This window comes from Lagenorhynchus albirostris, chromosome 9 (assembly GCF_949774975.1).
Source record: "Lagenorhynchus albirostris chromosome 9, mLagAlb1.1, whole genome shotgun sequence".
Classification (NCBI taxonomy): domain Eukaryota; kingdom Metazoa; phylum Chordata; class Mammalia; order Artiodactyla; family Delphinidae; genus Lagenorhynchus; species Lagenorhynchus albirostris.
In genome coordinates, this window is record NC_083103.1 from 71144176 (window position 1) to 71165760 (window position 21585).

Sequence of the window (21585 nt, forward strand, 5' to 3'; positions counted from 1 at the left end):
TATCCTAATTATTTTTATGTTCTCTTCTTCATCTTGCAGAGTGCCTTACCCATCATATGTGCTCTATAAATGTTGAACTGCAATTTAGGTCAGAAATTAGTCTAAACTGAAGCAATGCCAGTTGGGATAGAGAACAGGAGACTGATTAAGGAGAGATTTATGGATAGTTTGGTGGGCAGTAAAGAAGAAGTCCAAAATTTCTATTGTGGAGAATGGTAGTGTGATTAGGACAAATTACAGGAAAGCTAGAACATTTCAAGGAAAGATAATATAATTTTGGCTGTATCAAATTTGAGATGCCTATGAGTTAGGTGGAGATGAAATAGTAAGCAAATGAAAATAAAAGTGAAGTGTAAAAGAACTCTGCACTAATGAACTCAGGCATGAACAGGGATACGGTAGTAAATGAAGCTATATGTGTGTGGAGGGGTTTCTCTGGAAAGAAAGTAGAGGGGGAAAGGGTTTTGGAAAATAGCACTGTTTAAATAGTGAGCTAAAATTAGTGGGAATAGTCAGAAGGGTAGAGAACTACAAAGACAGAAAAATACTAGGGAAATTAAAGATGTGTACTAGTGATTTGGGTCCCCCAATGTCCCCCCCCCCTTAATCTGCAGCAAACTTGTGCTGATAAATTAGTGATAGAAGTATTCCAGATAACAGATAGACCCCACTTTGTTGTTAATGAGATGATAGTGAGGTCTGCTAGGCTTAATGTACCCCAAATTCTGAATGAATGACAAGCTAGATTGAGAAGAGGAGAAAGTCTTTCATTCTTTTCGTGCTCTAGATGTTACTAGAAAGTTTTCAAACTTTGCACATTAGAATCACCTGAGGATCTTGGACTCCTGCCTTTCATTCCAAATATTCTGTGGTGGTTTTTGCTTGTTTGGGGGTTTTGGGGTTTTTTGTTTTTGTTTGTATGGGATGTATTCTGGGCATTAGGATTTTTTAAAGCTCACCAAGTAGTACAGAAAATGCAGTGAAGGTGGGGAATCACTGATTGTCTTAGGGAAAGAAGGAATTATAAATTACTAAGATGAGGTTTAATTTTATTAGGTTAAGAGTGAGAGATTGCTGCCGTGTCTTCTAATTTATATTTTAGATTAATAATCATGGAGACTTCCCTAGATACGTTTATTGAAACATCTACATACCAACTATGTGCCACACATAATATGTAGCATTGGCGTTTGAATTATGAATAATAGGTTGTCTCTTCCCCTCTACGGAGTTCACATTTCAGAGATGATTAAAGTTTAAGGAAAACTTGGTATCTATCTTTGACGCTAAGTTTTCCAGAGGCAATCTGCACTCTCCTACTCAACTAACCAAAATGTATTTAATTTTGAAATGTATGTTCAGGGATACTGTGGGTAAGGAGGATAAAAATTTTAAATCTAGTGTTTGCTGTGGAAGGTCTATTTGTGAAAATAAAACAAATATGTACAGTATTTTAGTATGTCACTTTTTTCCATCTTTCAGTGTTTGAATTTGCTTCTTGTTCTAGAAATGTATTTCCCACTGTATACCTTCCCAATATATGAAGTTAAAAATCTCTCATTTTTCATTTCTACATAGAATATTTTTCACTCAAGGGAATTTCTAGGTAATGTGGTTATTTGAACATAAATGCAGCGGTGCATGACCTCATAGATGTGAGGGCAGTAGAAGGGAGAAAAAAGCAAGAGCTCACTCACATACTTTTCTAAGGAAAAACAAAAAATGTAAGATCCATCATTTCATCACCTAGAATGTTTTTTAACTCAATAAAGCAGGCATGTTTGTATGAAAACTAAATATAAAGCTGAAAAACTATGCCAAATGTAACTCTTAAAGTGAAGATATAATGTACATGAACTTCCTTTCATACAGAATCTCATTTTTGACATAGAAAATGTATTCAGGGATGTGTGTGCGTATGTACTTATGTGTTTATATATTTTTAAATATATATTAGCCATTTGGTAGAATAAAGTCATTTTGCATCTTTATGGTACTGGATTTATTTAATAAAAACTTAGAAAACAAAGAGCAGTTAATAAAAACTTAGCTATAAGTGATAGACATTCCCAGTCTGAACTAGCTTTGGCAAAGAATCTTTTTGGTTTACAAACATGCAAGGGAGGATTGAACAACCAAGAACAGAAAGGCAGATATATGGGTGGACTTAAACAACATTAGAAACCAGGGATTCAAACGTGACCAACACTTTCTCCCCATCTATTTTTTAAATTCTTCTTCTAGCTAGCTTCATTCTCTCTAGCCACAGAACAGCTTTTCCACATATCAGGAAACATGGCTACTAAAAGCTTGAGTTTTAAGTTGAACTAATTCTGGCTTCAGCTTTTGGGGCCAGAGTCCAAAAATCCCAAGAAGAAAGCCATTGTCTGGGCTTCAGTTGGGTATCCCTGTGGGTCAGTCAGCTGTGGCCATATTTGTGAGAGGGTACTAAAGGAATACATCAGTTGTATTTATAGCCATGTTGAGGTAAGAGGAAATTACCAGGAAAAGACATGTATAAGCCAGACAGACAGTTCCCAAGCTGTATGCTATACTTCATACAGTAAAATACAATAATAAAGAAAAATCAAGGAAATAAAATTAGAAATAATAAAATACAGTGAAAAAAATAGGGTGACATTTATCAGATGTGATGACATTGATTATGTTAAAAAGAAAAACTCGAGTCAGTATATGCTTTTTAAGCCAAACAGAATGACACAGATTAAAAGTAAAAAGCTGGCAAAGACATGTTAGGAACATAACAAATAAAAAGAATGATGGCAGTATTACTGTCAGAATAATTGTCATAGACAAATATCAGCAGTTTCATATGATAATAAATAACAAAACCCAGCTTTAAATTAGGGAAATACCTAGGTGCCAGAAATAAAATGAATTTAAGGCCAAAAGCCTCAGGGACACTCTGAGGAGTCTTGGTATTAGATATAAGCCTTATTTAGGTATTGGGGTACAGAAGGGGAGAAGTTGGTATTTTAAATCTAGGTAGCAACTGGAGACAGAGCTTTAGGCCCAGGTGAAGTGGCTTCTGGAATAATGCTTCCTTTGCAAATCTAATTGGAGAAAAGGAACTGGAATCGCTCAGCCACCTGGCCTGGGAAGGAGGCCATGGTAGAAAAGTCACCTGAGGTAAATCAGCCTAGGCCTGTTCTGTGTGCTCTGTGAGGAGAATACTTGAAGACTTGAATAAATGGAGCTGTGCAATGTTCCTCAGTGGAAACTCTTAATATTATGAATATCACTTAAAGAATGATGTGTGAGAGCTGCATTTTTTCTTTTAATAGAAGGCTTCACTCATATAAAGGATGGCCTCACCATGTCAACTAATAACAGATTATAGAGCTATAAAAATAGGAAGTGTGGTTTGAGCCAGTTCAGAACTAGAAATCAGTGGAACAGAAAGTTCCTAGACAAGTATGTATAAGGATGGAATTCTAGAAATGTATCTATAGATTGACATGGAGAAATACTCATATTTCAATAAGTGTGATATCAGCTAGCAAAGGGATAATTTCACTAACTTATAAAAGCATAGAAAAATCCAGAAGGATTTCAACAAAATGTTTATAATTATTGTACTGAGATGATAGGATTGTGGGTCTCTTGGTTTTCCTTTTCATTTCTGTTTTTTCCTAAATCCTGCTTAATGTGCATTCAGATTTTTTGCAAAAGAAAACAGTTAAGCATTACATACTTAAACTTATGGATTGCAGTACTTGGAAGGAAATTCATATAATCTTAAATACTTTCATTATCGATCAAGAAAAGAATGAAAATAATTGTAGTTAACACTGCTGTATGATATATAGGAAAGTTGTCAAGACAGTAGATCCTAGGAGTTCTCATCACAAGGAGAAATTTCTTTTTATTTTTACTGTATGAATATGAGATATAGAAGTTAACTAAACCTACTGTGTTAATTTCACAATACATATAAATCAACCCATCATGCTGGACACCTTAAACTTATACATTGATGTATGTCAAGTATTTGTCAGTGAAACTGGAAAAAGAAAACCGAAGCATTAATTTAAGTTTGTTAAAGAACCAACAGAGCTAAGACAAGTGGGAGAAAGAAGTAATGTTTGGCTTTTGTTTTGTTTTGAAATAAAAATGCTGAAGATTCCAAGGAACTTCTGAGAAAGATTCTAAAGAAATGCTAAGATTTTAAGGAAAGAACATAAATCAGTTATTCATATAGTTAGAAATAAGGAGAATATGATAGATGACTGTAGGACTATTAAGTTCAGTTCTCTGTTAATAAATTTGGGTGTCTTAATAAAATATTTTTAAACAGAAATGAGGGGGAGGGGGTTGACTAGAAAAAAATGCTTAAAACTGTCAAAGTCTCGGTAAGGTTCTAGCCCCGAGTAGTTTTAGGGAATAAGTTTTGAGAAATGTTTAAATAAACAATCTCCATGATATATTAGCCATTTCAGAATGCAGTGAAGGAAAGCATATACTTTTTGGGTCTTTTTGTTAATCTAGCATATCCCTGCAATATCATAGTGGGTGATGTATCAAAAAACAATAGATGTTCCAGCCAATTGCAATAATAACTGTAAATGCAAAAATAAAATACTAGCAAAATCATTTACTGTTAGGTACAGTTTAATGAAGGAATGCAAGAAATGTTTGCTATTACAAAGTTTAGTAAATACTCAGTGGTTCAAAACAGGCAAAACAACTCAAATGGCATGTATTAATTTTCTTTTTCTATTACATTTTTTTTTACATCTTTATTGGAGTATACGTGCTCTACAATGGTGTGCTGGTTTCTGCTTTATAACAAAGTGAATCATGTATACATATACATATGTATAAATATGCGTCTCCCACCCTCCCACCCTCCCTATCCCACCCCTCCAGGCAGTCACAAAGCACCAAGCTGATCTCCCTGTGCTGTGCGGCTGCTTCCCACTAGCTATCTACCTTACGTTTGGTAGTGTATATATGTCCATGCCTCTCTCTCGCTTTGTCACAGCTACCCTTCCCCCTCCCCATATCCTCAAGTCCATTCTCTAGTAGGTCTGTGTCTTTATTCCTGGCTTACCCCTAGGCTCTTCATGACATTTTTTTTCCTTAAATTCCATATATATGTGTTAGCATACGGTATTTGTCTTTCTCTTTCTGACTTACTTCACTCTGTATGACAGACTGTAGATCTATCCACCTCATTACAAATAGCTCAATTTCGTTTCTTTTTATGGCTGAGTAATATTCCATTGTATATATGTGCCACATCTTCTTTATCCATTCCTCCGATGATGGACACTTAGGTTGTTTCCATCTCCGGGCTATTGTAAATAGAGCTGCAATGAACATTTTGGTACATTACTCTTTCTGAATTATGGTTTTCTCAGGGTATATGCCCAGTAGTGGATTTGCTGGGTCATATGGTAGTTCTATTTGTAGTTTTTTAAGGAACCTCCATACTGTTCTCCATAGTGACTGTATCAATTTACATTCCCACCAACAGTGCAAGAGGGTTCCCTTTTCTCCACACCCTCTCCAACATTTATTGTTTCTAGATTTTTTGATGATGGCCATTCTGACTGGTGTGAGATGATATCTTATTGGTTTTGATTTGCATTTCTCTAATGATTAATGATGTTGAGCATTCTTTCATGTGTTTGTTGGCAGTCTGTATATCTTCTTTGGAGAAATGTCTGTTTAGGTTTTCTGCCCATTTTTGGATTGGGTTGTTTGTTTTTTTTTGTTAATGAGCTGCATGAGCTGCTTGTAAATTTTGGAGATTAATCCTTTGTCAGTTGCTTCATTTGCAAGTATTTTCTCCCATTCTGAGGGTTGTCTTTTGGTCTTATGGTTTCCTTTGCTGTGCAAAAACTTTGAAGTTTCATTAGGTCCCATTTGTTTATTTTTGTTTTTATTTCCATTTCTCTAGGAGGTGGGTCAAAAAGGATCTTGCTGTGATTTATGTCATAGAGTGTTCTGCCTATGTTTTCCTCTAAGAGTTTGGTAGTTTCTGGCCTTACATTTAGGTCTTTAATCCATTTTGAGCTATTTTTGTGTATGGTGTTAGGGAGTGATCTAATCTCATACTTTTACATGTACCTGTCCAGTTTTCCCAGCACCTTTCTCCACTGTACATTCCTGCCTCCTTTATCAAAGATAAGGTGACCATATGTGCCTGGGTTTATCTCTGGGCTTTCTATCCTGTTCCATTGATCGATATTTCTGTTTTTGTGCCAGTACCATACTGTCTTGATTACTGTAGCTTTGTAGTATAGTCTGAAGTCAGGGAGCCTGATTCCTCCAGCTCCGTTTTTCGTTCTCAAGATTGCTTTGGCTATTTGGGGTCTTTTGTGTTTCCATACAAATTGTGAAATTTTTTGTTCTAGTTCTGTGAAAAATACCAGTGGTAGTTTGATAGGGATTGCATTGAATCTGTAGATTGCTTTGGGTAGTAGAGTCATTTTCACAATGTTGATTCTTCCCATCCAGGAACATGGTATATCTCTCCATCTATTTGTATCATCTTTAATTTCTTTCATCAGTGTCTTATAATTTTCTGCATACAGGTCTTTTGTCTCCTTAGGTAGGTTTATTCCTAGATATTTTATTCTTTTTGTTCCAGTGGTAAATGGGAGTGTTTTCTTGATTTCACTTTCAGATTTTTCATCAGTAGTGTATAGGAATGCCAGAGATTTCTGTGCATTAATTTTGTATCCTGCTACTTTACCAGATTCATTGATTAGCTCTAATAGTTTTCTGGTAGCATCTTTAGGATTCTCTATGTATAGTATCATGTCATCTGCAAACAGTGACAGCTTTACTTCTTCTTTCAGATTTGGATTCCTTTTATTCCCTTTTCTTCTCTGATTGCTGTTGCTAAAACTTCCAAAACTATGCTGAATAAGAGTGGTGAGAGTGGGCAACCTTGTCTTTTTCCTGATCTTAGTGGAAATGATTTCAATTTTTCACCATTGAGGACGATGTTGGCTGTTGGTTTGTCCTATATGGCCTTTATTATGTTGAGGAAAGTTCCCTCTATGCCTACTTTCTGGAGGGTTTTTATCATAAATAGGTGTTGAATTTTGTCAAAAGCTTTCTCTGCATCTATTGAAATGATCATGTGGTTTTTCTCCTTCAATTTGTTAATATGGTTTATCACATTGATTAATTTGCATATATTGAAGAATCCTTGCATTCCTGGAATAAACCCCACTTGATCATGGTGTATGATCCTTTTAATGTGCTGTTGGATTCTGTTTGCTAGTATTTTGTTGAGGATTTTTGCATCTATGTTCATCAGTGATATTGGCCTGTAGTTTTCTTTCTTTGTGACATCCTTGTCTGGTTTTGGTATCAAGGTGATGGTGGCCTCGTAGAATGAGTTTGGGAGTGTTCCCCCCTCTGCTATATTTTGGAAGAGTTTGAGAAGGATAGGTGTTAGCTCTTCTCTAAATGTTTGATAGAATTTGCCTGTGAAGCTATCTGATCCTGGGCTTTTGTTTGTTGGAAGATTTTTAATCACAGTTTCAATTTCAGTGCTTGTGATTGGTCTGTTTATATTTTCTATTTCTTCCTGATTCAGTCTTGGCAGATTGTACCTTTCCAAGAATTTGTCCATTTCTTCCAGGTTGTCCATTTTATTGGCATAGAGTTGCTTGTAGTAATCTCTCATGATCTTTTGTATTTCTGCAGTGTTAGTTTTTACTTCTCCTTTTTCATTTCTAATTCTATTGATTTGAGTCTTCTCCCTTTTTTTCTTGATGAGTCTTTCTAATGGTTTATCAATTTTGTTTATCTTCTCAAAGAACCAGCTTTTAGTTTTATTGATCTCTGCTATCGTTTCCTTCATTTCTTTTTCATTTATTTTTAATCTGATTTTTATGATTTATTTCCTTCTGCTAACTTTGGGGTTTTTTTATTCTTCTTTCTCTAATTGCTTTAGGTGCAACATTAGGTTGTTTATTCGAGATGTTTCCTGTTTCTTAAGGTAGGATTGTATTGCTATAAACTTCCCTCTTAGAACTGCTTTTGCTGCATCCCATAGATTTTGGGTCGTCGTGTCTCCATTGTCATTTGTTTCTAGGTTTTTTTTATTCTTCTTTGATTTCTTCAGTGATCACTTCATTATTAAGTAGTGTATTGTTTAGCCTCCATGTGTTTGTATTTTTTACAGATCTTTTCCTGTAATTGATATCTAGTCTCATAGCGTTGTGGTCAGAAAAGATACTTGATACAATTTCAATTTTCTTAAATTTACCAAGGCTTGATTTGTGACCCAAGATGTGATCTATCCTGGAGAATGTTCCATGAGCACTTGAGAAAAATGTGTATTCTGTTGTTTTTGGATGGAATGTCCTATAAATATCAATTAAGTCCATCTTGTTTAATGTATCATTTAAAGCTTGTGTTTCCTTATTTATTTTCATTTTGGAGGATCTGTCCATTGGTGAAAGTAGGATGTTAAAGTCCCCTACTATGAATGTGTTAACTGTCGATTTCCCCTTTTATGGCTGTTAGTATTTGCCTTATGTATTGAGGTGCTCCTATGTTGGGTGGGGCTTCCCTGGTGGTGCAGTGGTTGAGAGTCCGCCTGCCGATGCAGGGGACACGGGTTCGTGCCCTGGTCCGGGAAGATCCCACATGCCGCGGAGTGGCTGGGCCTGTGAGCCATGGCCGCTGAGCCTATGCGTCTGGAGCCTGTGCTCCGCAGCGGGAGAGGCCACAGCAGTGAGAGGCCCGTGTACCACACACACAAAAAATCTATTACATTTTTTATCTGATTATTCCAGGTATATCAAAGAATTATTGTTCCTTTAAATACTAGTCTTATGTCTGGGCTGTTTTCCTATTCTCTTAGTCTTCTCAGTTGGTTTTTCAGGTTTCTGAGTGTGTGTATTCGTGTTTCATATCTGTGTTCTTTCTAATTAGATTGTAGTCTCATTGCATACCAGCAAGAATAAGCTGGCTATATTATAAAATGTATCATTCCCCTATTTGGGGCCTGCCACATCCTAGGCACTGAAAAACTTGTTGAATTAATGAATTAGGTTAATACATGGGAATGGGTGCCTTGTTTTTAGTGAGAAAGCTCGATTTTTAAAAGATGGTAGTTCTTCCTACTTATTGTATAATTTACATGAAGTTTTATTTAAATCATTGTTTAGGTGAAATGATTCTGAATATTTAATTGGTAAGAATAATTTTGAAATGTTTTAAAGATTTATATACTGGGGGAGACTGGCAGAATTGATGTTTATATTATAAAGTTTTAGTAATGAAAATACTGGCATAATATTAATGAAACCAGAGTAAAAGAAAGTCCTGAAACTGTCTTGGGTATGTGTAAGTAATAATTATATCTGTATGTATAGATATATGTGTGAACTTGGTATATGATAAAGTTGCCATTTAAAGTTCTTCCTTCAATACAAAAATGTTTGTATTGACTTTTATTTGACTTAAAGAATTAAATGTAAAAGTGTATGAAACTATAATAAAGGAAAATACAAAGTTTATCTAATCGAGGTTACAGAAGAACTTCTTAACAAAGAACTTGATGGGAAAGATTGTTAGATATAGCTATGAAAAATCAAAACATCTTTGTATCAAAACTAGAATTAAAGACAATAAAATAGAATGGGGAGACTAATGAAAAATGGGCACAGAAATTCATAAAAGACGGCCAACAATATATAACAAAATACTTAAACTTTTAATAGAAATGCAAAATAAACTAACCAGAGTAGCATGGGTTTCTTAATCAGAATGGTAGAGATATTGTAATTAGTGATGGTCTATATTGGCAAAGACATGTACTTCTGATGAAAGTACAAATTGATAAAACACTTTTTGAAGGTACTTTGCTCAAGGGTCTTTAAAATATGAATATTCTGGGACTTCCCTGGTGGTCCAATGGTTAAGATTCTGCTCTCTCAATGCAGGGGGCCCGGGTTCAATCCCTGGTCAGGGAACTAGATCCCGCATGCCGCAACTAAGAGCCCGCATGCCACTAGTAAAGATCCTGCATGCCACAACGAGGATCCCGTGTGCCACAGCTAAGACCGTCTGTGGCCAAATAAATAAATGTTTAAAATAAAAATAAATAAAATATGAATATTCTTTGATCCAGTAACTTAGTTTTTCAGATATTAATTGGTCACAAGGAAATAATCTTTTAAGCCTATCTGATTGCATGAGGGAATGCTCACAGTTCCATAATGCTAAGTGAAAACCCTTAGATCAATTTTGATCTCAATTTATGTTATACACATAGGAAAAGATTGAAAGAAATGACCAAAATTGATAGTCATTATCTCAGGATTATCAGTTCTTTTCTTTGTTGTATTTTCCTGTGCTTTCTACAGTGAATATGTGTTATTTTATAATCAAAAGCTTTTTGAGGGGCAGAGTGCTTAGGGTTTTTTTTGAGATCAAAAAGAAATAGTCCTTTATGTGCTTGACTATTTTTAGCTCTATAATTGGATTCTGCATGTGATCCTATTAGTAAAACAAAATATTTATAGTTAATAATGTACCTTGGGACAGTTTATGAATTTTGTATGATTAGCTAAATATTTTTACCATTTTATAAAATCTTTGAAATGTTTTTACCATGGCATTTTTTACTTGAGTACCTAGCACATTTCAGAGACTCAAAAGATGTCTTTAAATGGAGTTTTTTAAACAATTACCATGTGATGATAATTCCCAAAGAGTGATCCTCCATCAATTTTATTTTTTATTTAGATGAATTTATTCTTTTTCAGTGAACTTTTTCCGTATGTATTATAGTATCCATGTTTGTATTTGGCAGCTATATTTTCTGCTCTGAAGAATCTTCAAGATAAAATTCGACGTTTAGAACTTGAAAGGATTCAGGCAGAAGAAAGTGTGAAAACCTTGTCTAAAGAAACAATTGAATATAAGAAAGTACTGGATGAACAGATACAAGAAAGGGAGAATTCAAAGAATGAGGAATCAAAGCACAATCAAGGTTTGTTTAATTATGAAAGAAATGAAACACTATCAAAATAAGTATGGTAAAATCACTCTAAAAGAAATTCCACATTAGTGTTTTCTAGTGCTTAGTGTCTTCGAGCACTACAAAATTACATTTATATTTGGGAGCATTTTGTGGAACAAGTGCTGATGTCCTGTATTATATTTACTGTCAGAATTCAAGGCAGATTAGACTAACATACAGAAAGAGAATGACTTAGGTCATCTGAAAAGGCTTCTAGAGCTACTGGAAAATGTTTATTATATATACTGTAGATTCATGTTAAGCAGGTTCTTAAAACTAAAACTTCTGCGAGTGAGCTGATTTCTGCTTTTCTTATGAATTCTTTTTAGAGCTGACATCTCAGCTGTTAGCTGCAGAAAATAAATGTAATCTTTTAGAAAAACAATTGGAATACATGCGTAACATGATAAAGCATGCAGAAATGGAGAGGACATCTGTATTAGAGAAACAGGTATGTTACTTCATAGAGTCACTCTCAAGAAAAGTTATAGAGAAAATTAAGTTGATATAAAGACCTTTTTTCTCAGTGAGGGCTAATGGTGCTGTTACAAGTAATCAATTCTCCGTCCATCTTAAAAGATAATAGTACCAGTAGTTCATTTTGAAAAACTGCTAGTGGAAGCTTTGAGAAAAATGTGGTTTGTTTTTTCAGCGAAGTTAAATAGAGGAGTTTCCTTTTTGGATGACCCTCACACACACAGCCATATCCTCTACACACAGCTTTAACAGCTTCTGCTTTGGAACAGTACAACAGCACAGGACTGAAATTACTTGGGATCAGTTATGGTGTCTGAAGATTTGATTGGTCTTCATTGTTATTGCTGTATTTGGTAGAGTTTTACTTAAATTGGAAAAATACTACACATTTAATTGTGTTTTCTTTTCAGGTCCTGTTAACTTCTTTGTACATTATCAAAAGTATAAATAAGTATATTATGTACCTCTCTGCCTCTTGAATTTTGTTTAAAGACTCAGGTAGCACATTTCAAGGTTCTTTATACTTTGAAAGACTTTTTTACAGTTGTTATTTTAACAAAAATATTTTGCTCTGTCAAACCAGAGGTATTTTAATTTAAGTAACCTGTGCATTTACGAGAGGACATCTGCAATATCAGTCTCGAATATATTTTTTTAAAACATACCTCCTTTTCCTATTATGAATATAGAATTTGATTTCATCATGAATACCATAGTTTCTGGGCATCTTAACTTTATTATGCAAAAGTTGAATGTTTATATGCTTAATATTTTGCTAGGTACTCTGCAGTGTGAAAGAAATTAAATGCTTTCCACCTCAGTCAGCTTTCAGTCATAGTTGGAGATATCAAAGAAATATTTGATTGCACAACAATATTTAAGAGGATGTTTCAGCAATTTTCACTTTGTATTATAGGTCTCTTGACTATGCCATTGAGTTTATTTGTGACCATATTTTTTTGTTTCCAGTTGGGTCCTCTTCAGTCCACCTATTTTTGTTGTTATTTTAATGTACCATTACTTTGCTTTTTATTCCTTCATTTTATCTCTTTGAACACTATAAAAATTCCCAGTCTTAAAATCATTTTTTTTCTTATGAGAACTGTATACGTATATATATATTTTTATGATGAACTCTTATTCTTTGGAGTTGTTTATCTTGGGAATTCCATACTTCTAAGTTGTGTAGGCAGCCTTATGAAATGGTTGTGGATTTGCCTTTGCTGGGGCTTGATGGGTTTCCCTGGTTCTGGTCTGCATTTATGATAATTTGTTGGCTTTGGGCTCCTGCATCGTGCAGATGGTACGTTGCCTGAAATTTATGTCACGTTCCTTGTGTATCTTATACACCAAGGCTATAGTCTTGCCTCGTGTAATATTTGGCTTCAGTATTACTTGCTTTTGATTTATCTTTTTTGCATCTGAAGAGTTCCCTTTCTTCAAACTTGCTATGCAATTATTATTATTTCTGTGTTTTCTCTGACACTTTTATGTGATGGATGGGGTTGGGAAAGGGATGGTGAGTTAAATCTGATTGGAAATGGCAAAACGTTACGTACAGTAATACGCAGTTCTCTTCATTGGCATATTTCTGTTCTCGGGTTAGAAAGCATCTGTAAGACAACCGTGAGATGTCTTGACTAATATTGATATAGTTGTTAGACAAATATATATATATATATATATATATGTGTGTGTCTTTGAATTAAGCCCTGTTTTCATCAGTAAAGTTTGATTAGCCCATTTTATGAGTGGTTCCAATATTGGAAGTGAAGTGTGATTTGTGCCAACATTTAACTCAATGTATTATTTCAAGGGCAGTAACTATCCGCTAAGGTAGGTAGGAGGAAATTAGTAGTTCACACAAATTCCTGAGAAATTTATTGGTTTGTATTACTTTGTCATATTCAAATTTCTGTTAGTATGATACCTATTGCTATAGACTTGTATATGAAGATACACTGTTTACAAGTTCACGTGCTTAATGTTTTGCTTTTTACCAGTAGACCTCAGTTTAGCATACTTCCACTTCTTATCCTAGTTTAATGGTTTATCCTGTGGCTGTCAGTCCTTAAATCTGATAGGTGGCAGTCTTTTCAAATCCTTGACCCTAAGCCTGAAGAAAAAAAAAAAAAAATGATGGATGTTTTGCGTAGAATTCAGAGGAAGTGTAAATGTTACGTACCAAAACTGTGCTTATTGCCTTAATTAAGAGATTAACTATGTTAGAGAACCAGACTAATTACAACTATTTGTGTGTAGCCTATATGTCTAGTAAATACCTTCATTCAGAGCGTATTAACAAGTCTTAGTATAGAGAACCAAATGTTATAATAGTATATAATAAGAACAAGATTTCACTTGTATTTGTTAATTTTCCTCTGGTTTCATCTTAATATTGTTTTCCTGGAATTCCTCTGTAGTACCTAAGTAGTTGTATGAAAAGCCAGACAACATCCCTAGTACTTATTTTACTTGTAACTGGAAGTTTGTACTTTTTAATTTTTATTTTATATTGGAATGGGGTTGATTGACAATGTTGTGTTAGTTTCAGGTGTACAGCAGAGTGATTCAGTTATACATATACATGTATCCATTCTTTTTCAAATTATTTTCACATTTAGGTTATTATAGAATATTTAGCAGAGTTTCATATGCTATACAGTAGGTCCTTGTTGGTGATCAATTTTAAATATAGAAGTGTGTACATGTCAATCCCAAACTCCCAATTAATCTGTCCCCCTCACCTTTCCCCTTTGGTGACCATAAGTTTGTTTTCTAAGTCTGTGAGTCTGAAGAAACTTAGTATTTTTTTGATTTTTCAAAGGACTGACTTGTAAAAGTCAGTTTTACAATTGTCATGGTCATAGCCTACCTTTTCTCAAGTAAAGCTGGTTAGTCTCATTTTAGGTTATTGGGTTTTTTGCCTGGTTACGTTTCAAGGTTTTATATGGTGAAGGAATCTCAGATTCCTTTTAATTTTTTCAGGGAATTTAGAATACTTTTGATTAAGACCTGTAGATCAGATACTTAGGATAGAAACGTCATGAATGAAAAACTATTCATAGGAACACCTTTCTAAAAGTATTATTTTCACTTGTCCAACAAGTATTTATAGCCACTCCACTAGGCAAGTGGAGACCACAAAAATCAGAGACTACTGTGATTGTGTTTTATAGTCTTGTAGTATAATAACATATATGTAAGTATAAAATAGTACACTAAAAATATAAGAACTTTGAATAATCAAAAATAAATAAAAGCCAGACAAGTAGCATAGTACTCTCAGTGTTAGTTTTTCAGTTTTTTGTCAAATTATTATGCTGTATTTAATATTGTTTCCCAGGTTTCCCTAGAAAGAGAACGACAACATGATCAAACGCATGTTCAAAACCAACTTGAAAAATTGGATCTTCTTGAACAGGAGTATAACAAGCTTACCACAATGCAGGCCCTTGCAGAAGTCAGTGAGAATCTTTTATACTCATCAATGCATAATATTGGTTCTTATGTAAAATTGGATATTTTATAGGAAAAAAAGTGACCTTGTAGCAAAGAAACATATGGGAATTTTTTTAAAGGAATAAATGTAAATTTGGAGAGAAAGTTCACATTTTATCATCTTAGTGTACATAAGGAAGGAGTTCGTTTTGAAAATGTTGAAAGATGAAGTGTTTTTGAGTATCCTTAAGGCTTGTATCACTTCGTTTTTGTTCTCTGAACTAATTTTAGTTTTTTTTTTTTTTTTTAATTTTTATTTATTTTTGGCTGCATTGGGTCTTTGTTGCTGTGCGCGGGCTTTCTCTAGTTGTGGTGAGCGGGGGCTGCTCTTCCTTGTGGTGCACGGGCTTCTCATTGCAGTGTCTTTTCTTGTTGCAGAGCATGTGCGCTAGGCACGCGGGCTTCAGTAGCTACAGCACACAGACTCAGTAGTTGCAGCACGTGGGCCCTAGAGCACATGGGCTTCAGTAGTTGTGGCATGTGGGCTCAGTAGTTGTGGCTCGCAGGCTCTAGAGCTCAGGCTCAGCAGTTGTGACGCATGGGCCTAGTTCCTCCGCAGCATGTGGGATCTTCCCAGACCAGGGATCAAACCTGTGTCCCCTGCCTTGGCAGGTGTATTCCCAACCACTGCGCCACCAGGGAAGTCCTAATTTTAGTCTTAATTGATTCATTTGGGAAGTATTTAATACCACTGAGACTATAAAGTTTCAGATTCAGCTTCCGTGTAGCCCAGGGGTCCCCAACTGATGAGGAACTGGGCCACACAGCAGATGAGTGGTGGGTGAGCGAGCAAAGCGTCATCTGCTGCTCCCCATGGCTCACATTACTGCCTGAACCATCCCCCCCCAACCTCATCCGTAGAAAAATTTTCTTCCATGAGAAACCGGTCCCCAGTGCCAAAAAGGTTGGGGACCGCTGTTGTAGCCTATATGGCTTCATACAGAGGCTGTGTTCTTTGCCCGTGAATTTTACCCATAATTCTGTGGAATTGCAAAGGAGAGTCATGGATAAAAATTTTACAAATAGACACTGAAACTCTTTTCACTATTATCACTTTTAATATTTTTATCACTAGAAAAAAATGCAAGAGTTAGAAGCAAAACTCCATCAAGAAGAACAGGAAAGGAAACGTATGCAAGCTAAGGCAGCCCAGGTAAGTTGAAATGTGAGCAGGTAGGCTCCTCACATTTCATGCTACTCTTTATATATAAATAGATGTAGATGTGCGCTGCTTTGATTATTTATAATTTGGAATGATCCAATATATAAATTTGCAGGCTTAGCTTAATATGGAAAACTATAAACATATTTTTACAGACAGAAAGTAAAAGCTGAGCAATTCTTTAGGGTTTTTTAAATTGTGGGCTTTCTATCAGCTTTATTTTTTTTTTAAATCAATAGACTAAAAAATATCAGCGACTGTGTACATAATATAATATGTAATCATCTAAAACTTTTCACATTAGTCACTATTGGAAATGTTTGAAAGCCTCATTCAGTATCCTGCTTGTAAGTGCTTCCCTTTTTTGGTGGCCTCGAGACACCAGGACAGTAGCTGAGGTAGTGGGCTACACAACAGGTGGTGACCCATACTAATTTACAAAAGCCACCATATAAGGAAAATGAGCTCTCCTCATTTCTAGCCTTGAATTTTTATCCCATGCAGTGGCCACCAGGTAGAATAGGTGAGGCAGTGTGAATTCACAGAATCATTGAGTTTATATATACCAACTAGAACTGCATTTCTAGAAGATATAGCAACATTTCTATATCCAACAAATCTTACAGGCTAAATAAAATACTTCTGTTTATAACTGAAGACTCTCCCCATGTGAGCTTATTAATTCAAATACCTCTTGTTTATTGCCCCTCCCCTTCCAAAGTCTTTAAGTTTTATAACATTTACATGTATCTTTTCTCATAATATTAACACAAAAAGCAGGTCCTGATTCCAAAACAATTAGGAGAGGAGGCTCTGCAGTTCAGGTTGTGGCCAGATGCCAACGGTGTCCTGGGCTCACTTCATAAATGTGGTCGCAGGACTATAAACATCTATTATTTCATCTTTGTTATGTTGTCTATTTTTTCCAGTGCTTCCCAGAATTCATTGACTTAACATATTCTCTTTCTATTAAACGCGATATATTTTCTTTCTCAAATATTTACCTTCTGATCAATTTGTATGTACTTTTTACCTCTCTGTGCTTTCTGAGTTATATAGTCATGTGGCTTTATTTTTGACCACCAACAAATTTTGAAATTACTTGATTTCTCTCCCCATTCCACTTTTTAGGGTAGGTAGGCCACTTTACTGTGCCTTTGTTTCCTCACTCATAACATGCAAACTTTAAAGTTATGCTTTATATACACTGTGGTGGTGGTGAGTTCTACTATACATGGAATACAGAATTAACAAGTTCATTATTTTATGAATTTAAAAAATTATTTTGTGGTAGTTTTATTTTGTATTTAGCAGGCAAAATGTTGGGACAAATCAGTTATTACTGATAATATATCAGTAAAGGTTTTGAGTTCTGAGTTCTGATAGTGAACACTGTTGTGGTAGAACAGGGGCCGGGGTTGATACATGGTTCCAAGTCTAACCATAATTTGTGTAGTCCTGGGCGAGATATGTAACCATTCGGAGCTTGGGATTTTACCACTGATACTGGTCTTTATTTTACATCTTCTTAATGTTGGAGAGTTCCAACAAGAGGAAATATAATGAAAGCACTTACAAATGTTAAAACTCTGCCACACAAATATATGACAGCTACTGGGAAGAACTTAGGAACTTAAAATAGTTCACATTTTTTTTGTTTTGTATACTCTTCAAACTCATTGGCTTCATAGGTCTTCCAGAGTAGTGATTTCATGTTCATGGAATTATGTCCATTCAGTTTACTACGTATAAAGCATCGTTAGATGTGTGGGAATGTAGACACTCCTGAGAGTAGGAATCCCTGTGTTCCTTTGTCACTGAATAAATTCTATCCCTAAAGAATGCAGTCATTGTGGGAAGCATTAGTAATGATCTCAGGATTTCTTTTAACTAATCCATTGGTTCTGAGTGTTTGAGCTCCATCATAATTTCCTGAAGAACTTTAAAATACTTTTAAAATAAAAATTTCCTCAAAAAAAAAAAAAAAATTTCCTCAGCCTGGAATGTTTAAAATCATGATGTCTGGAGAGGCACCTAACAATCTGAATTTTCTCATAAACTCCAAACAATTTTGATACATAGGCAGGTTTGAAAACCACTATTCTAGACAAATACACATGAACACAGACACACACGAACACACACATACCTGTGTATATGTATGTAATTAATTTTTTAAGGAAAGTTGAAAACAGCAGTCCTTGTTTGAAATCCTTAGTAATTGTTTATGGAATTTCTACCATATTAAATTAATGTAGTTACTAAGCTTCTAGAGAAAAGGGCTTGATAACATTCTCTGATATACCTCCCAGTTGTTTTGGACATAGATTTCCAGTTCCTTTTTCTTACATTGTTAAGTGTATGAGTTTTTAAAAGAGGAAGAAATTGTACTTTGTTCTCCAGCTGCTTTGTGTCTAACGTTGTTGTATATGCTGTGCGTGACAAGAAGAAAATGTTGAAACATTGGTTTGGAGTTAGAAATACTGCCTTTAACTCATTAGATATAATTTAAGGACCAACCTCAAATAAGGAGCTAAACGTTTCCAGGCTAAGTGAAAGGACAAATTATAGGACAGCACTTTAAGTACATTGAGAGAGTGGTATTGATTTAAAATATTGGATAAATGTTGACGGATTGATTCCAGATATAGCTACACAGCTATGATGGGTTTTTCATTCTATACTATACGATACTACTGTAGGTTTTTTTAACAGGCCTTTACATGGCAGATCTCAAATTTGAATCATAGCTTTTATTCCTACAGTATTAACTTTAGGCTCTCATATTTTTCCTAGTTGCAGATTGGTCTAGAAAGAAATAGACTTATCTTTGAAGATAAGGCAACTTCATGTGTTCCCAATGCAAAAAGAATTAAAAAAAAGAAGTCAAAACCACCAGAAAAGGTATGAAAAAATAACCATTAAGTCAAAGTGCTTGTTATTACTTGGCGTAGTTTATGTGAAAACACTTATAAACCATGTGGTACTTCAACCTTGGATGAGTAAATCTCTTTCATTCTCAGTTTCTTCATTGGGAAAATGGGGATAAGTAATACCTACTTCTAAATTTTCACCCTGACAGTGAGATAATATATATGAAGGTGTTAGAACTACACAGCACCGCACAAATGTTAGTTATTGTTCAGTATCGCATTATCTTTTGCACTTAAAAGTTTGTGTATATACACATGCACGCGTGCGCGTGCACACACACACACAGTTTCTCTACTGAGACTGTAACTGATGTTTTGTCAGGAACTGTTTTTTCTTTCCTAGCCTTTCCTAGGCTAGGATATGTGGTGACGAGCATTATTAGGAACTCCAGACCATAATGCCTATAGAGATAAAACAAGCAGTAGCCCAGCAGTAAGCTGAAGTTTCAGGTTAGTCCTATATGGCCAGCTTTTATCATCATGTGAGTAAAATTGCTCTTCTTTTTTCTTTTCCATGCAGAAAGGTTCTAGGAACTATTTTGCCGCACAACCACATTATAGATTATGCTTGGGTGATATGCCATTTGTAGCTGGAAAGGTGAGTTGGTCGAACTCTGGCTTTTTTTGTACAACTTAGATCTTTGAATTAAATCCACTCATCTGCCTGTATACCTATAAACGGCGGAAATATTTTTCTGCTTTTTTACCAGTTGGATCATAGTGATGTGAGAATGAGATGAAGGAAAGTTTTATGGGACTGGGGGAGCAGGGAGGAGACTGGGGGGACACTTTAAAGCAGGTAGAGTCTATGCAGAAGGGAACTTAGGAGCAAAAGCAGAGACTCTGGTTTGCAGAAGGTGTGGTTGCAGATAGGAAATAGTATATTTGTAGCACTGGATTTTTAGGATCAGCCCTGTTGATTTATATTTAGATATAGATAGATATTTAAATGAAAAGAAGTCACATCCTCTTTGTCCTCACATGCTTATTACGTATAGGATTCATTCTCCAAGAAGCAGTCATACATAGACTTGAATCTTAAGTTCCTTTAGTGCTTAAAAATGTGGAGATGATAATTTTATCAAATATCAGCAAGTACTGGGTGATTTCTAAGAAGTGCTTAACATTGTGTTAGTTTATACCACTTTTTCATTAATGTTTGTGTTGCTGGTTATAGATGCCTTGAGTATCCAACTAGATTGTGAATTTGAGAAGCTTGAGGAGTAAATTTTAATTTTAGGTATTTATTTGTTTTTGTTTTTGTTTTTGTTTTTTGCGGTACGTGGGCCTCTCACTGTTGTGGCCTCTCCCATTGAGGAGCATAGGCTCCGGACGCGCAGGCTCAGCGGCCATGGCTCACGGGCCCAGCCGCTCCGCGGCATGTGGGATCTTCCCAGACCGGGGCACGAACCCATGTCCCCTGCATCGGCAGGCGGACTCTCAACCACTGCGCCACCAGGGAAGCCCTATTTGTTTATTTTAACCCCACAGTAAATCCTCAGTGAAAGCTTAGGGAATGAACTATTTCCTAGCTTTTCCACTTGCCCTTTGTAGATGCGTGCGGCCAAATCACTTTTAAAAAGTTTTGTCGTTGGCTTTCCTTTACCCTAAATTTAACCTCTCCTTAGATTGCAGACCATCTTTTGACCTACCAAGGTCAAAAGGTTCATCTTTGAACCTTTGTTCCTAACCAAGGTTCTTCTACTTTGCCACAGAATCTTTGATTTGGGCTGGAAAGTTTCTCAAAGGATGACCAGCTGCATCAGAATCATTGACTATGCATCTGAAAAAGCAGATTACGAGGCCCCACCACAGTTCTGATAAATCAGAATTTTCTGGGTGTGGGACCTAGAAAGTATAGTCAGTTGTTCCCGAGTCTCAATCTAATGTTCATTTAGATTTGGGACCCACTTAGTACAGTTCCCTGTCCAATGTTTTCGTTATGTAAGCATCCAGAATAATGGTCATGTACTCTGTCCAAATACATCTACTGATGAGACCTCATTATACCCTCAAACAGCCCTTCACAGTTCTAGACAGCTTTATTTGAAACTTCTTAAGTGAGATGAAATCTGTCACTATAAATTCTACTCATTGGTATTTTTTTCTGTTCTCAGGGATCCACATAGACTAAATGAACCCTTAACTATAGGAAAATTTTAAAACTTTAGAAAATAGCTGTATCTTTTTTTAAACCTTATATTGATAATAGATTAAGGGGTTTTTTTTGTTTTTGTTTTAATTAACTAGTTTTTGGCTGTGTTGTATCTTAGTTGCAGCATGTGGGATCTTTGTTGAGGCATGCAGGATCTTGTTGCGGTGCAAAGGCTCTTCATTGCAGTGTGCGGGCTTCACTCTAATTGTGGTGTGCTGGTTTTCTCTTCTCTAGTTGCAACACGCAGGCTCCAGAGCATGTGGGCTCTGTAGTTTGCGGCCCGTGGGCTCTCTAGTTGAGGCGCCCGGGCTCAGTAGTTGTGGCACACAGGCTTAGT

The 21585-nt window shown here is 35.6% G+C and overlaps 1 protein-coding gene across 4 annotated transcripts in view; it reads left to right on the plus strand.

The window, feature by feature from the left end:
• The window catches only part of CEP57 (centrosomal protein 57), a 47055-nt gene that overhangs the window by 18122 nt on the left and 7348 nt on the right, over positions 1-21585 (plus strand). For all 4 annotated transcript variants that reach the window (XR_009542513.1, XR_009542514.1, XR_009542515.1 and 1 more), the window contains exons 3-8: positions 10811-10990; positions 11350-11471; positions 14844-14960; positions 16074-16151; positions 18957-19064; positions 19614-19691. Coding sequence is in view for 1 of the 4 variants with exons in the window: in XM_060160258.1 (XP_060016241.1) it covers positions 10811-10990; positions 11350-11471; positions 14844-14960; positions 16074-16151; positions 18957-19064; positions 19614-19691 (683 nt within the window). In the remaining 3 variants the exon portion in view is untranslated. The remainder of the gene's footprint in view (positions 1-10810; positions 10991-11349; positions 11472-14843; positions 14961-16073; positions 16152-18956; positions 19065-19613; positions 19692-21585) is intronic.